General features: G+C 48.3%; 1 protein-coding gene across 1 annotated transcript in view; it reads right to left on the bottom strand.

The window, feature by feature from the left end:
* Positions 1-11,626, bottom strand: part of LOC138416284 (lymphocyte transmembrane adapter 1-like) — a 95,158-nt gene extending 83,532 nt beyond the window's left edge. Inside the window, 3 exon segments of the mRNA XM_069545104.1 lie at positions 8,178-8,288; positions 8,904-9,013; positions 11,538-11,626. Coding sequence (XP_069401205.1) covers positions 8,178-8,288; positions 8,904-9,013; positions 11,538-11,626 — 310 coding nt within the window.
* Between the last annotated feature and the right edge of the window lie 5,224 nt (positions 11,627-16,850).

Genomic DNA, 16,850 nt, shown 5'->3' with positions numbered 1-16,850 from the left:
GGTAGTCAGCCAAGGAGATAGTTGAAACCAAGATTCAAACCATCCCTGTTGAGCCTCACGTTCTCGTTTACGTTGGGCTAGTCCTTCTCTCGCTTTGGCCATAGATTCTCTAACTATTCCTGTATGATCCGCATAGAAACAGCACTCTTCTCCTAGGGCAGCACAGAGTCCCCCTTGTTGCAGAAAGAGCAGATCTAATCCCCTCCTGTTTTGCAGAACTACTTCAGATAGAGAAGTTAGAGACGATTCTAAATGACTAATAGATTGCTCTATACGGGTAATGTCTTCATCTGTGGCCGCTCTCAGGGAGTTAAATCTTTGGCCTTGCAGGGACAGAGCTGTTATTCCGGTTCCAGCCCCGGCTATTCCAAGACCGAACATAGTTGCTATCGTTATGGTGGTAAGAGGTTCCCTCTTAACTTTATAAGTTCTTTTTGGAGGATTTAGAGTTAATTTCTGGGCCCAATAATCATATATTGCATTCTCTGGTTGGTACAGAATCTTTGGCATGACAGCCACCATAACACAGAATTTTTCTTTGGGGTCAAAGATTGAGCTATGCAGGCATGGAGTTAGCCCCGTGTGTGAACAGACCCACCATTTTCCCATTTGAGGTATTAACCATTTAGCTACAGGCAAGTCATCAGGCTCGACGACATGCACACAAAGTGGAGACTTTGCTGGTAACACCGTGCCCATGCATAAGCCCTTTCCCCATACCTCTTTCATCATCAGACCCACCTTTCGGTCCCCCCAGTGACACTGAGGAGGATCGGTGCTGTTGGCCAAGTCATAAGAGGCGTTGAGGCCTACTGCTTCGTAATAAGGGGGAATTAAGTTGTAACATAACCAACAAGATTTAGTTGCCTCAGGATGGGTCTGATTCAGGGTGGCATAAGCTGCCCTAATCAGCTTCCATAGGGGATCTATTTCAGCGAGCGCTTCTGCTTCAGGACTCACTGCCAAAGATGTTGGCATGGAAGTCGTTAGGCAGGGGGTTACAGCCAGCTTTTCTACTTTGTTGGGCCCAATACTGTGTACAAGAATTGGCTCTAAGACCTGGCTCACTACTGTAATCCCTTTCCCATCAACCCCAAACCCTCCTGATTCCCTCGTCTGTAGCCCCCAAGATAGGCCAGAGATCCAGGTCCCCTCTTTTTTGCTTTTTTCTGGATTGAACCTTATTCTGACTTGTGCATAATTGCAACTTTCACAGCTAGAAGTTGGATCTCCGAGGACCCTAGGGAGGGGCTTGGCGAATGAAAAATTAAGTAAATCTCAATTTCCTACTTCCCAGCGCCGAGGTCCATCATTAGAATCCCAAGTTTTACAATAAGAGTCTTATGCCCCCCCACAGGACTTCCAGTCATGTCTGGGTGCACCTGGGCATGCCCAGAACCCTTGTTCTCGGAGATAACCCCTAGCCCAAGGCACATTTACCATCGGCTTAAGGTCAAAGTACAAGTCTGGCCACCATGTGTTTGGTGGATGTATTGCGGTAGTGGAGTTTAGCACCTCTCGTGTTAGTCCATTTTGCAGCTTCCAGGTGATTTTGACGGGTTGATGCGGGTTCACGCTGGCAACTCCGGAGCAGAGTAACTGGGTCATCCACAAGATGGCCCAGCCGAGTTGTCCTGGTCCTGTTGGCGCCTTCAAAGCTTTAGCCTCAAGGGGTTGGACGGGTGCAGAGATGCTTCCCACTCTTTCTTAGCGTCTTCTTCCTCTGCTGAAGCAGCTGGGCATACGTGGTTGCAATGCACCCAAGGCCCGATACCGTTGACCTTTAGGGCAGTTGGGGTGGTAAGAAGAACAACATAAGGACCCTTCCATTTGGGTTCTAGTGCCTTGGTTTGGTGCCTTTTGACCCATACCCAGTCTCCGGGGCCAATGTCATGTGAGGGAATAGTTCCCTTATTTTGACCCACATGTATTTCCCGGAGCAGTTTCCAGACACGAGAGTGCACCTTGCTTAAGGCCATCAAGGCCTCTTGGAATTGCCCCAACGTGGGAGGCGGTAGTTTCGTCCCTTCAAATATTGGACATACAGGGGGAGGTCTCCCATACAGAATTTTAAATGGGGTCAGATTAAGTTGATAAGGAGTATTACGCGCGCGGAAGAGGGCGAAGGGAAGGAGGGTCACCCAGTCCCCGCCAGTCTCTATAGCCAATTTAGTTAAAGTTTCTTTTAGAGTCCGATTCATTCTTTCTACTTGCCCTGAGCTCTGTGGACTGTATTCACAATGTAACTTCCATTTAGTCCCCAGGGCTAGGGCAAGGCTCTGAACTATTTGACTCACAAAAGCAGGTCCATTATCAGAGCCGATGGTCACTGGCAGGCCAAACCTGGGAACTATTTCTTCTAAAATATTTTTTGCCACTATCGTCCCGGTTTCTCCCTTTGTAGGAAAAGCTTCCACCCACCCTGAGAAGGTATCCACCAACACTAACAAGTACCGGTAACCATACTTGCCTGGCCTTACCTTGGTGAAATCTATTTCCCTGTGTTGCCCTGGTCCTTCTCCCCAATACCTCAGTCCTGCATGTTGTCCTTTTCCTGGCCTCGTCTGTTGACACGCCTTACAAGCATGCACTATGTTCTTTACAGTTGTCTGGTGCCGGGGAAATCTCAGGTGCGCAGTTTGAAAGAGCATCAGAGTCTTCTTTTCTCCCAGATGAGCAGACAAGTGCAAATGCTCACATAGTTGCCGTCCCAACTGAGCAGGGAGTATCAGGTAGCTATCTGAGTCTCGGTACCATCCATCTTTATCTTTTTGAAGGTTGGTGTGTTTTTGGATCCAAGCAAAGTCTGTGGATGAATACTCAGGGATTGGGGGCAGAGTTCCCATACCTGGAAGTGGAAGTCCGATCACCAACACAGGGGTGATGAAATCTTCATCAGCTACTTTTCGAGCTGCCAGGTCTGCGGCACGATTCCCTTGTGCCATGGGGCTGTCACCCTTCTGATGTCCAGGTACGTGTACTATTGACACAGCCGGAGGCATCTGTACAGCCTCTAAAAGTCTACGGATTTCAGGCAAGTTTTTAATTTTTTTTCCTTCAGCTGTCAAAAACCCCCGTTCCCGATATATCGGGCCCTGGATGTGTACCGTGCCAAAAGCATAGCGACTGTCAGTGAAAATAGTTATTCTTTTTCCTTTGGCTCTCTCTAATGCTTGGATCAGGGCAATTAACTCTGCCTTTTGTGCTGAGGTATCCGGGGGAAGGGCCTCTGCCCATATCGTCTGTCCAGAGTCATCTACTACTGCGGCTCCCGCCCGTCTCTGTCCATCTTTTACATAACTGCTGCCGTCTGTGAACCATTTTAGCTCACTGTTATCCAGTGGAGTATCGGTTAAGTCCTTTCGCATTGTTGTTACCCCGGCCAGTATCTCATCACAATCATGGAGGGGGCTATTTTCCCCCGGATTGGGCAAAAGAGTGGCCGGATTTAGAGTGCAGGGCATTTGGAAATGAATCCGTGGGGTGTCAAGTAGCAAAGCCTGGTAGTGCGTCAAGCAGGCACTAGAAATCCATTTACCTGGGGGTTGCTTTAAAACTCTCTCTATGGCATGAGGAGTGTAGACCAAGAGTCTCTGTCCATAAGTCAGTTTATCAGCATCGTGGACTAAGAGCACGGTGGCCACGATGATACGGAGGCAAGGTGGTCATCCGGCTGCCACTGGGTCCAGTCTCTTGGAAAGGTAAGCTACAGGTCGCTTCCATGGTCCCCATCTCTTTCCTATCCCCTGCTTTTCATCTACAAATAATTGGAAAGGCTTAGATGGATCAGGGAGGGCAAGGGCAGGAGCTTCTAGCAAGGCTCGCCTGAGCTCTTGGAAGGCCTCTTTCATTGGCTCAGTCCATTTCCAGTCCTTGTTTTCTTTGGTCCCTTCATATAGGGGCCTGGCCTTTTCTGCAAACCCCAAGATCCATAACCGGCAATATCCCACCATTCCCAGAAATTCTCTCACTTGTCTAGGGTTAGCCGGCTCAGGGATCTGGAGGATGGTTTCTTTCATAGCCTGTGTTAGCCACCTCTGGCCCTGTTTTATCTTATACCCGAGGTATGTAACCTCTTGCTTGGCAATCTGGGCCTTTTTGGCACTAGCCCTGTAACCTAAAGTCCCCAAGGTTTGGAGAAGGTCACCTGTTGCCTCTTGGCACTCTTTTTCTGTAGCCGCTGCCAGCATAAGGTCATCAACATATTGTAATAAAACAATGGTAGGGTGTTCAACCCGATACTCACGGAGGTCTTCGTCCAGGGCCTCATTAAATAACGTGGGCGAGTTTTTGAAACCCTGTGGTAAGCGAGTCCATGTCAGCTGCACAGGGGTCTGACCACCGTCTTCCTGCCATTCGAAGGCAAAGATCTCTTGGCTTGCGGGGGCAAGAGGCAAACTGAAAAAGGCATCTTTTAAATCTAAAACAGTGAGTGTACCAAATGTAGTTTGGAGGCAAGTTGCTTAGCAATGTATAAGGGTTAGGAACCATAGGATGAATATCATTCACCCGTTTGTTGACTTCTCGTAGATCTTGAACCGGTCTAAAATCAGTTCCCCCAGGCTTTTTCACAGGCAACAGGGGAGTGTTCCATGGGGACCGGCACCTTTTCAGGACCCCAGCGTCTATGAGGCGTTGTATATGAGGAGTAATTCCTTGTCGAGCCTCTTGACTCATGGGATACTGTCGTACCCTCACCGGGGAAGCACTGGCTTTCAGTTCCACAATGATAGGGGGCCTCTGTTTGGCTAGTCCCATTCCTGCAGTTTCAGCCCAGGCCTGAGGGTATCTTTGAACCCATGGTTGTACTTCAGGGCTTATTGTCGCTGGGTCCTCTGGCAAGTAGAGTCTGTATTCATCTTTTAATGCCAGAGACAAGACCTGAAGAGGATGCCCGGTCCCATCTAAAACTGACACTTGTCTGTGGTCGAAATGAATTTGGGCATTTACTTTAGACAGTAAATCCCTTCCCAACAAGGGTGCTGGACACTCAGGTATCACCAGAAAAGAATGGGTTACCTGGTGGGCCCCCAAGTTCACATGCCGTTTTGTAGTCCATCCATATCGTTTAGTCCCGGTTGCTCCCTGCACCCAGCTACTTTTCTTAGACATGGGTCCATCTTTTTGGTTTAAGACTGAGTATTGGGCTCCCGTGTCCACCATGAAGCCAACCGGTTTCCCCTCCACATTTATAGTTACCCAAGACTCGGGGAGGGGCTTCGAGCCCTGACCCCCCTAGTCGCTATCCTCACCCGCATAGAGGATATGACTGTCTGGAGAGGGAGTCTCGTTCTTGGGGTTCTTGGGCCCCTCTTTTAGATTTTTCTTGGGGCATTTATCTTTCCAATGTCCAAACTCTTTACAAAACGCACATTGGTTTTTCTCAAGCTTACGCCTTGTCGTTTTTTCTTCAGTTTTTGAGTCCAATTTTTTCCCTTTCTGGAACCTGTTTTTGTTTTCAACCCCAGCAAAAAATATCTGGGCCAGCTCTTTTTGATTTTTACGGTTTTCTTCAGCTCTAAATTCTCTTTCTTCTCTTCTAATGCGGGCCTCTCTCTCTTCTGGGGTCTCTCCATGATTAAAAACTCTCTCGGCTGCCCTCACTAGATCTTGCAAGGATTGTTCATTTAACCTCTCTATCTTTTGTAACTTTTTTCTAATATCGGGGGCTGCTTGATTTACAAATGCTAACATAACTGCCGCTCGTGACTCATCTGCCTGTGGGTCCATAGGGGTATACTGTCTAAAAGCTTCCATTATCCTTTCAAGGAAGGCTGCTGGGCTCTCATTTGGTTCCTGCCTCACTGAATTTATTTTGGCCAAATTAGTTGGCTTCCTGGTGGCCGCTCTAAGGCCGGCCATAAGAGTCTGACGGTACACCCGGAGACGCTCCCTACCTTCAGCGCGTTCGAAGTCCCAGTTGGGTCGCACCAAGGGGAATCCCTCCTCAATGAGGTTAGGCTGTATTGTGGGCCTCCCATCCACCCCTGGCACATTCTTCCGAGCTTCTGACAGGATCCGCTCGCGCTCCTCTGTAGTGAAAAGCACCTGTAACAGTTGCTGACAATCATCCCAAGTGGGATTGTGAGTAAAAAGGATAGACTCTAAAAGATCAATAAGACCCTGCGGTTTTTCAGAGAAGGAGGGAGTCTGGGTTTTCCAATTGTACAAATCACTAGTGGAAAAGGGCCAATACTGATATGTCCACTCTCCACCCTCTCTGGCTGGTCCCGCCCGGACCAGAAACGGGTGAACAGTGGAGGAGGGGACTTCTGGGTCTTCTTCCACTATGCTGGCCATTTCTCTTGTTTTTCCCCGAGTTCCCTGGGCGGGGCCCCCTTCTCTGTGAGGAGCTGAAGGCTCGGTTCTCCTCCTGGCTTCTCCCAATGAAACCTGTGGAACCTGTGGAAGCAAGGGCGGATGTGGATCTGCATACGGGGGTGGGAACAATTCGGTTTCCAGATCTATCAGATTAGGATACAGAGAAGATTCCTGGAAGACCGGCTTTGGTTGATTCTCGTCCTTTTTTCCTTCTTTTTCTTCGGAAGCCTTCATGACTAGCACCTGTGGGCTTGGCGAGGTTGGAGTTGGGGAAGAGGGACGGGGAGGTTTAGGAGGAGCGAGAACAAAGGGTTTAAGCCATTCCAGCGGGTTTCTCACTAGATCCTGCCAGACCAGAATGTAGGGAGTCTGATCTGGGTGCCCGGCAGGACTAGGAGTAAGCACCCTCTCTTTAACTGCCTGGATAATTTGGGGATTGAAGGTTCCCTCTTGTGGCCATCCGACGTCAAAGGTGGGCTGCTCGGCAGAACAGAAAGTCACCAGTTTGCTCTTCTTTACCAGTAACGAAAGATTCTGAGCTCTAGACCTGAAATCAGAGAAGTGGTTAATCATAAGAGATAAAGGAGTAGAAGTTGTTTGTCCCATGATCACAGAAAAGTACGCTTGGAGCCAACAGAGCACACAAAGAGCAGCGCAGACACCACAAATAGACAAACAGATAACAAACACAAGGTGGCCACTGACAATGCACTCAATCTTACCTGCAGGATGTTCACAGAGCCAGCCACCTCCCCAGCACAAAACCGGGCCCCGGCCTTACGTTGGACTTAATCCAGTAACCAGAGCAAGCTGCCTCCCCAGCCCGAAACCAGGCCCCAGCCTTACACTGACTTGCCTCTGCACTTTACAGCCAGATGCCTCCCTAGTACGATACCAGGCCCCGGACTTAATCCGGGTTTCTGCAACGTTAGCACCGGTGCTCAGAGCTCTTATCTCCTAACGAGGTTACTCCCTTCTACCAGGAGAGTTGTCCTCCCCGGCGGGACAGAGATCCCAGACGAGCCCCCAGATGTTATGCTCCGAGCCCGTATCTCCAAACCGACCGAGAGAGCAAGTCCACCACAGTATTGCAAATGCAATAAGGGAGTTTGTTTATTCCTAGCGCGCTAGGGCCCAAGTCTCATCCCACACAAGGGAATCTGACAAGAGCCCCAAACAAAGGAGTATGGCGGCTTATATACAGGCAGTTCTTTGTCTCCGTTACAGGAGTAGCTGGTGTTACATGATTGGCCAGGCAGGATGAGCGCATATCCTGTCTCTTTCTGGTAAACATGACTCAGGTCCTAGAGACCGTCGTTTGGTCCCTAACACAGGGCTTCAAGGATGATGAGCTGGGAGACCAGGAACACTCCTCAGCTCGCTGAGGACAAATGGACACTAACACAGGACTCGAGGAGGCTGGCTGGGAGGAGTCTTCTCGGGTGAGCCCTCCCTGACTTGAGGCTGGAGGCCATGTTCTCCTCCTGTGTGTCTTTCCCAACCTTAGACATACCCAGCTAACTACATCAAGAAAAACCAAAACTGTAGCCTATGTAATCAAATTATCATGCTGTACTCTGTAAATTCATACAGTGACATAGGCCAGTCATTTCTCAATGAAGCTGGAGAAAACCCCAAACCAGATCCCTGACCCCGATGACTCCCTGCTCCCTCTTCAAGCCCCCAGGCCCCACTGGAGGTGAACCTTGCCACCTGTCTGTCCCGTCCTCTTGCCGGCTCCCTGAAGAGCAGGATGGTAGCATGCTTAGAAAAAGCTGCTTTTGCAGGTGAGACCTATATTCTGGGGGCAGAAGTTCTGTAGTCCTGGATTCCATGGATGAGAAAGAAAAACCTACCCAGCTCTTCTTGTCTTCGGGGCAAGAGGTCATAAATATTTTTGGCTCGCTGTCTTGGTCGAGGCAGAGTCAACAAGGGCATGGTGATAACTTGGAGGTAGGGAACTTGCCCTGCAAGACAATGAGAGACACAGAGGTCATGGCTGGGCTTAGCTACACAGAACTGGGGAAGAAAATATTCCCCATCCTCACCATGTATTATGAAAAATGTGTTTCCAGACTTGACCAATGCCTTTGAGCTAGAAGAACAGGGGACTCAGGAGACAGAAGCAGGAAGAAGAAATGGGCACAGGGTACCAGGGCACGGCTTTCAGAATGAAGCTCGACTCAGCATGGAGCTTTCAGAGCCACAGCTTGTGATCCCAACGGAGACAATGACTTGTGTTAACACACAGGTAAGAACAGAGGACTCCTCGGTGCAACGGTTTATCTCGGGAGGGCAATGTGTGTGTCTGTGCTCCATCATGTCTGACTCCATGTGACCCCATGGACTGTTGCCTGCCAGGCCCCTGTCTATGGGATTTTTCCAGACAAGAATATTGGAGTGGGTTGCCATTTCCTCCTCAAGGGGATCTTCCTGACCCAGGGAGTGAATCTACGTCTCCTGCATATCCTGCATTGGCAGGCCGATTCTTTACCACTGTGCCATCTGAGAACTGGGCTTTAAATTCCAGACTAGACAATTGATCATAGTGTGTCTCAACTCTGGACAAACAAGGGACTCATGCTTCTTCTGTTTACCGCAGTTCCACAGGACTCAGAAAACTGCCACAACCAGAAGGATGGCAAGGAGAGCCACAAACCCAGAAAAGATGCTGCTGCTGTGGTCTCCAGTCCTGTGAGGAAAACCAAGGGCCACGATCCAGCCATGGGCCGGGGGTGGGGGGTGGGGGGAGATGCTTCCTCCAGAGGCAGGACTCGAGGCTTTGGGGTGGGAGCCGAGGGAAGGAAAACTGAGGTGGGATGGGCTGGGTGGTAGAAGAGCGGGTTACCTCCTCATGGAGAGAGGGAAGGAGGATGTGGGAGAAGGGAGCTATCCTTTCTGAATGCTCACTGGATGCCAGTGGTTTGCATTAAAGCTTATTTAATCTGTATAACGATCCCATCTCTCTTTGTGACCAAGGAACCTGAGATTTAGACTCAGTAAGGTAGAGTAACATAGGGAAGATCACATAGGTAGGAAGGAGCATGATGGAATGTGAAATCTAGGTCTGTTTGGGCCCAAAGACTCTTCTTTCTATGGCTTCACACTGTCTTCCAAACTTGTCAAATCCATTTGCTCCTGCTTACCCTGTTCCCTGCCCCTCAGCTTTCTGTCTTGCTTGGAAGAGATTATCCACTTACAATTAAGGAGCAGCTCTGGGACAAGAGTCCAGGTTGCTTGCATTTAATAATCCCTGTAGCATCAGCTTGTGGGGCTGGTCTTCAAGCAACACTCTGCTCTGCTGTGGAATTTGACCATGCAGATGCGCTGGGTAAGGACCGGGCTGTTCGCAATTCCTGGGCAGGGCCAGGCTAGCTCTGTTTTGGCTATAGGAATCAGCCAGTTGAGGTTACAGAGTGCATCACTAGCAGACTTGCACCTCCAAATGCTAGAAACCAGGTCATCCATCAGGGAAGGTTTTTGTCCTTATGAGTTCTAGACTTGTTCACCCAGTTTCATACCGGACATTTCCATGTGGTAACCTAATAGACATCTCAAACCAAAAATGTTTAAAACAGAACTCCTGTTCTCCCCCACCCCCCATAAACCTGTTCCTCTGGTGTTTCCTGTCATCTAATGGCTTGGTCAAAACCCTTGGAGCCATTCTTGAATGTTTTCTTTTTCACATCCCACTGCTGGTTAACCAGCAGTTTCTATCTGCTCAACCGGTACATTTACCCCAAAGCATCACCTCTTGCTCCTCCATTGCCACCACCTCGGTCTGAGCCACCACTAGTTCCACAAAGACCTTTTCCAGAACCTCTCTAATGAGCTCCTTGCTTTCACTCTTGGCCCCAACATACTATGTTCACACAAGAGCTAGAGTGATCCTCTAAACGGTTAAATCAGATCACGTGCCCCCTCTGCAACCCCCCATGACTTCTCATCACACGTGGGATAGCATCCATTGTCCCTAACAGGTGAGAATGTGACGGCCTCTTCTCTTCTGCCTTTGCCTGCCTCTGACCTCCTTTCCTACTATTTTCCTCTGACCTTGATGACCAGGACTCCATGCTGCTTCCAGCAAAGCACAGTCTTGTCTCAGTCTCGCTGCTCCCTCTCCCGTAGTTCAATCCCCTCATTTAATTTAGGACTCTTCTGAAATGTCACCTCCTCAGATAGGTCCTCCCCGGTCACACCCTCCTGGGTCCTCCAGTCCCCTTACTCTGCCCTGGTTTTTCTTCATAGCTTGCGACTGACTGATGTTATGCTAGCCATGCTTTCGTTCATCTGTTTGTATCCGACCCTCCCACTTAACTGTAACCTCCAGGAGGCTGTCCTTGTCGGTCCTGTTCACCTTGTGCCTGCCACAGTGCTTGGCACTGAGTAGGAACCTGATGGATATTTGTTAAATGAATGAATGAATAAATTATCAAATGAATGGATGTAGAAATAGTATTGGAGGAGTGCTGCAGGATTCTGACACTTTATGAATTCATTCCCCATCAATGACCTTGTCCACCTGCAGGGGACATGTATTTGTTTATCACGGTAATGACATTTACCTCCCCAAACTACAGTGATTTTTAATTTATTGCTGTTGAGCTGTGCTTTTATCATTGCACTGAAATCAATACCTCTCAGTGTCAAAGTTTCAACTATTGATGGACTTTTTGTTAATATAATATTGAAGGTTTTAACTGTAAGATTTACATCTATGATTAATGCTGTGGGGTTTTATGATCCAAGGCTGTGTCTTTATCATATCTGTGATTCCATTTTCATTCATGGCAAGTGTTTAGGACGTAAAAGCACATCTGTGTAAAAAGTGGGCCGTTTGTTTCCATCCGAGTAGAAACTGGTTTTTGCTTCTGTTTCTTTGAGGAGTGATCCGTGGGACTTGAAAAAGGAAAGCTCAAGGACCGCCATGCGGGCCTCTGCGCATGAGAAACCCAGCCATGCCAGGAAGCCAGCTCTAAGGAAGTGGTGTGTTATCATATTTCCTCTCTTCCCAACAACTCCTTTCTGTTCGCAATACCTATTCCTTTCCTCCCAGCAGTTCTGAGCAAACCTCTCTGAGCCAAGAGTTTAGCGGTCTTAGGAGACAAGAGCCTGGTGAGGGGTGGCAAGGCTGCTGGGGCAGAAGCTTCCCAGGATAGACCAGGACCCTCTTTCTAAATCAGGGGAGGGGAGCGCTCACCGCCCCCGGCACTCACTTGTCCAGGCTGCCGAGGGTTCCCCGCAGAGTGCTGGGCTCTGAGGTTCTCCCTGCGGGCTCCGACTGCGCTGAAGTGGTGGCATCCATTATTCTGCGACCCTCTCTGGCTTCAGCTTCTCCTCCTAGGCCTTCTCTTAGTCGTCATCAGCTTGCCAGTCAGCCTGCCACTTTTCCTGTCTCTTCCTAAACTGCTGACTCTCAAGAGAAAAGGCAGAATTGGTTTGTGTTTTACATATAATCCCATCTAGTATAAGCATTTTTTTTTTAGTAAATAAGAATGACAGAAATCCTCCTGGTCTCCATTTTCTGAACATTCCCTGACATACAACTCGACTCTCAAATTTTCATCTTCTTAAATCTTCATTTATCAAAATCCATCACAAAAAGTCTATTGGTTTTTACTTCTTCTTTTCTAAAGCTTCCAGTCTTTCTTTCTAGAACTTTCTCTCCCACAACCAACTCTACCTTGCATCTATCCCTGAAATGTCAGGCTGACTTGACCCAAAATATAAAACAGCAAGTTTGGCTCTACCTGGTTGTGGCTGCGATGCTGACTGCAAGAGGGGAGAGCGCTTCTGGGTGTGGAGCTCCCCAGCCTGGCTCAGGGGGACGCCAGACACTCTGCCTTGTGGCGGGGACGTGTGGGGCTCCGAGGGGGAGATGGCCAAGAGGGCAGAGACGGGCTCCTTGAGAAGTTCATCCTCCCCCAAACCCCCAAAACAGAGAGAAGAGAGCAAACACTTTGCCAGAATGGAAACAGATAGTCAGCCACAGGAAGCAGTACCACCGACGTGCTGATGAAGCCTGGGGCCCAGGAAGTGATGCTCAGCTCTCAATATGATAGAAGCAAGGGCGCCTGCACACTGTTGCCTGGGCTGGCTGATGCGCTGTGGTCTGCGGGGAGCGTGATTCAAGAGGGGTCAAGGTGATAGGGTGTGTGTGATTGCTCCCCCTGGGTTTCTGTGATACTGAGTTTTATCTGCCTCCGGATTGACAGTGTTTGTTTCAGCGTCTGAGGAGCACTGGAAGGTGCTTTTTAGAAACAAATGCAGAGTTTGGGTGCCTGTGGCTGGCTCGTGGGTGCAGGGCTTCCCAGACCTGGTGCCAAGAGCAGATGGTGTGTGCACGGGCAGCCTGGAAGATGGCAGGTGGGGAAGCAGACAGAGCCAAACCTCAGAACCTCGACAGCTGCTTTAACAAAATTTTCAAGAACGTCCCCCTGCCCGCGACCATCTCAAGGTCTTCCCTTGTGTGATCTTATCATCTACATAGCGTGTTTGAGTCAGCCGAGTCTTCCATCCCCTCTTATTTTCTCCTGCCCCCATGCTTGAGGGAAACAGCCTCCTCACAGGAGGCTCCCAGGCCTCAGACTGAGCTCTGGGTTTCCCGGCTCTGGCTACACCCCTGCCCTCACCACAGTAAACCAATTAAATCAATCACTCAAAACAGAAAACAGGTATCTGAAGTAATTTGTCCTGATAGTAGAAGAAAACTGTTCACTCCTGGTGACAGAATATGTGTTTTAAACCGAATTGCTCTGATGTTGCCTTTAACCACTTTATCAGTGCAAAGATATAGAGGAAAACAACAGAATGGGAAAGACTAGAGATCTCTTCAAGAAAATTAGACATACCAAGGGAACATTTCATGCAAAGACGGGCTCAATAAAGGACAGAAATGGTAGGGACCTAACAGAAGCAGAAGATATTAAGAAGAGGTGGCAAGCATACACAGAAGAACTGTACAAAAAAATCTTCATGACCCAGATAATCACGATGGTGTGATCACTCACCTAGAGCCAGACATCCTGGAGTGTGAAGTCATCACTATGAACAAAATAGTGGAGGTGATGGAATTCCAGTTGAGCTATTTCAAATCCTAAAAGATAATGCTATGAAAGTTCTATACTCAATATGCCAGCAAATTTGGAAAACCCAGCAGTGGCCACAGGACTGGAAAAGATCAGTTTTCATTCCAATCCCAAAGGAAGGCAACGCCAAAGAATGCTCAAACTACCACACCATCGCACTCATCTCACAGGCTAACGAAGTAATAGTCAAAATTCTCCAAGCCAGACTTCAACAGTACGTGAACCGTGAACTTCCAGATGTTCAAGCTGGATTTAGAAAAGGCAGAGGAACCAGAGATCAAATTGCCAACATCTGCTGGATCATAGAAAAAGCAAGAGAGTTCTAGAAAAATATCTACTTCTGCTTTATTGACTATGCCAAAGCCTTTGACTGTGTGGATCACAATGAACTGTGGAAAATTCTTAGATAGGAATACCAGATCACCTTACCTACCTCCTGAGAAATCTGTATGCAGGTCAAGAAGTAACAATTAGAACAGGACATGGAACAATGGACTGGTTCCAAATTGGGAAAGGAGTATATGAAGGCTGTATATTGTCACCCTGCTTATTTAACTTCTATGCAGAGTACATCATGCGAAATGCCGGGCTGGATGAAGCACAAGCTGGAATCAAGATTGCTATGAGAAATGTCAATAACCTCAGATACACCACCCTTATGGCAGAAAGTGAAGAAGAACTAAAGAGCCTCTTAATGAAAGTGAAAGAGGAGAGTGAAAAAGCTGGCTTAAAACTCAACATTCAAAAAACTAAGATCATGGCATATGGTCCCATCATTTCATGGCAAATAGATGGGGAGACAGTGGAAATAGTGAGAGACTTTATTTTCTTGGGCTTCAGACTCACTGTGGACAGTGACTGCAGCCATGAAATTAAAAAGACTCTTGCTCCTTGGAAGAGAAGCTATGACCAACCTAGACAGAATATTCAAAAGCAGAATTACTCTGCTGACGAAGGTCCGTATAGTCAAAGGTATGTTTTTCCAGTAGTCATGTGTGGATGTGAGAGTTGGACTATAAAGAAAGCTGAGTGCCGAAGAACTGATGCTTTTGAACTGTGGTGCTGGAGAAGACACTTGAGAGTCCCTTGGACTGCAAGGAGATCAAACCAGTCCATCCTAAAGGAAATCCGTCCTGAATATTCATTGGAACGACTGATGCTGAAGCTGAAACTCCAATACTTTGGCCACCTGATGTGAAGAACTGACTTATTGGAAAAGACCCTGATGCTGGAAAGATTGAAGGCAGGAGGAGATGGGAGGACAGAGGATGAGATGGTTCGAAGGCATCACCGACTCAATGGAGATGAGTTTGAGCAAGCTCCGGGAGTTGGTAATGGACAGGGAAGCCCGGAGTGCTGCAGTCCATGGGGTCGCAAAGAGCTGGACACGACTGAGTGACTAAACTGACTGAACTGAGTGACTTGAAGAGTTGAATGTGACATATGATTCTAAAGATTCTAGGATTGGTTTTCAATGGACAGAACGTAAGCATCCGAGCAACCAAAGCCCTTTGCGGTGGAGGGGCAACATGCTAAACATCCTCTTTGGAAAAACAGAGGCACTGGGTTAAGAGTATCAGATCTTACATTACTACCTGGGTGATCTTGAACAAGTCCTCTAATCTTTTTGGGTGTGTCCTTGGATGTAAAATGACAATCATACTGATATTTAAGTAATGCTGCTGTGAGAATTAATTGGTTGAACTATGAAAAATGCCTGGCTTAGGACTTGGCATATGCACCGGTTCATTAAATGGGGCTGCTATTACAGTATCATCTCCTGATGCCTGAGGCTCATTTCTTTACACTTAATGGACCACTCCCTCAGGCCTTTCTCTCTTCCCCTCTGGATGCTTAGCCTGCCTACCTTTTGTGTATTCCTTTATTCTTTAAGCACACGTCTCTGGGATGTCTTCCACCAGAGTACCGGTTTGCACACGAACCAGATGTGGTCCCGGCCCTCCCGCTGTGGTCAGCTCCAGACCCCTTTGCCTTCTAAGCTGACCCAGCTCATTGTCCTTTCATAGTCTGGGCTTTTGCACTAGTTCCTTCATTTTAACAGTGTCGTTTTCTTTGGTAGAATTCCAGCAAAATCACATTTATGAGTTTATTTCTGGGTGTGTGACTTGAGGTATTTGGTTATTTTCCTTTTTTGGACCCATTGTTTGCAGTGTCATTTTTATAAAAAACCAAAATTGTTCTTTTAAAAAATTTGCCATAAGCATCACCACTTCTGTAAAGCCCTTTGCATCTGGAGCTGGATTCTTGCTCTTCTGTATCTTCATGGCCCTGTGTTTACACATAGCACCTCCCAGTTGTTGGGATGAGTTGTTTAAATGTTTGTTACCCCGTGTAGACTTTGAACCTTCTCAGGCAGACTGTGCTTTAATTTATTACATCTCTGGCATTTGACGCAGTGCCTGACTCTTAAGAGCTAACTGGGTCCTCTGAGACGTTCTCTTGGTGCTTATTGCTGTTGTGATATGACCTAAGTATGTGACAGGAGGAGATATTGAGAAGGAAACGAGCGTCCTAGTCTTCTTTTCCTGTGCATCAGTGGGCTGAGGACAAAGCCATCTCAGCACTGCCCTCGCTGTTCCTCCCAGGAAGGGCAACCCAGGGCCTGTGTTGGCTCTCCTTTGAGTTTTCCCTGGTGGCTCAGATGGTAAAGCATCTGCCCGCAATGTGGGAGACCCGGGTTCGATCCCTGGGTTGGGGAGATCTCCTGGAGAAGGAAATGGCAACCCACTCCAGTGCTCTTGCCTGGAGAATCCCATGGACAGAGGAGCCTGGTAGGCTACAGTCCATGGGGTCGAAGAGTCGGACACGACTGAGCGACTTCACTTTCACTTTTGCCCTAGGAAGGGGTTATCAGTGGCTCTTGTATTTCCGGACTCCCCCAACATGCCAAAATTGCCCTGTGGGAAAGACAGCTGCAGCCAGGCTTCGTTTTTGAAGGTCTAGGAGCTGAGACGATGGAGCAGGAGGACAGCTGGTTGATAGCCCTGTCCCTCCTTGCACGTTTGCTCATGGAGAGGCCTTCTCCAGTCCAGACATGTCTGAAGCAGAACAAAGGCAGCAGATGCCCTCCTTTTAAGTTAACACTGTGAGAGAGCAGAGTTCGGATAGAGAAATTTGGAAAGTGCATAAATATTTCTTTCACTTCTCTGCTCCCTGCTCTCATTCAACCTAAGGTCATCGGGAAGAGTTGTGGAGAATTTGGAAGCAAGAAGTGAGACCGGGTTGGGAGACAGCCTCTGTCTGCTAGGCTGAGGCCCAGGGGAGGATGCGGGCGCTGCTGCCGAGCAGGCCTTTCCGAGCGAGGCGGACGTCAGGACGGTTCCCTGTTCCCTTCTCCTGGGAGTGAACAAAGTATCATTTCAACTGTTTCATAAACCAGGGCCTGAACAAGCTGGGGCAACAAGCAGTTCAGTTCTGTTT

Source organism: Ovis canadensis, chromosome 12, assembly GCF_042477335.2.
Source record: "Ovis canadensis isolate MfBH-ARS-UI-01 breed Bighorn chromosome 12, ARS-UI_OviCan_v2, whole genome shotgun sequence".
Taxonomy (NCBI): Eukaryota; Metazoa; Chordata; class Mammalia; order Artiodactyla; family Bovidae; genus Ovis; species Ovis canadensis.
This window is presented reverse-complemented; position numbering and strand designations above follow the sequence as displayed.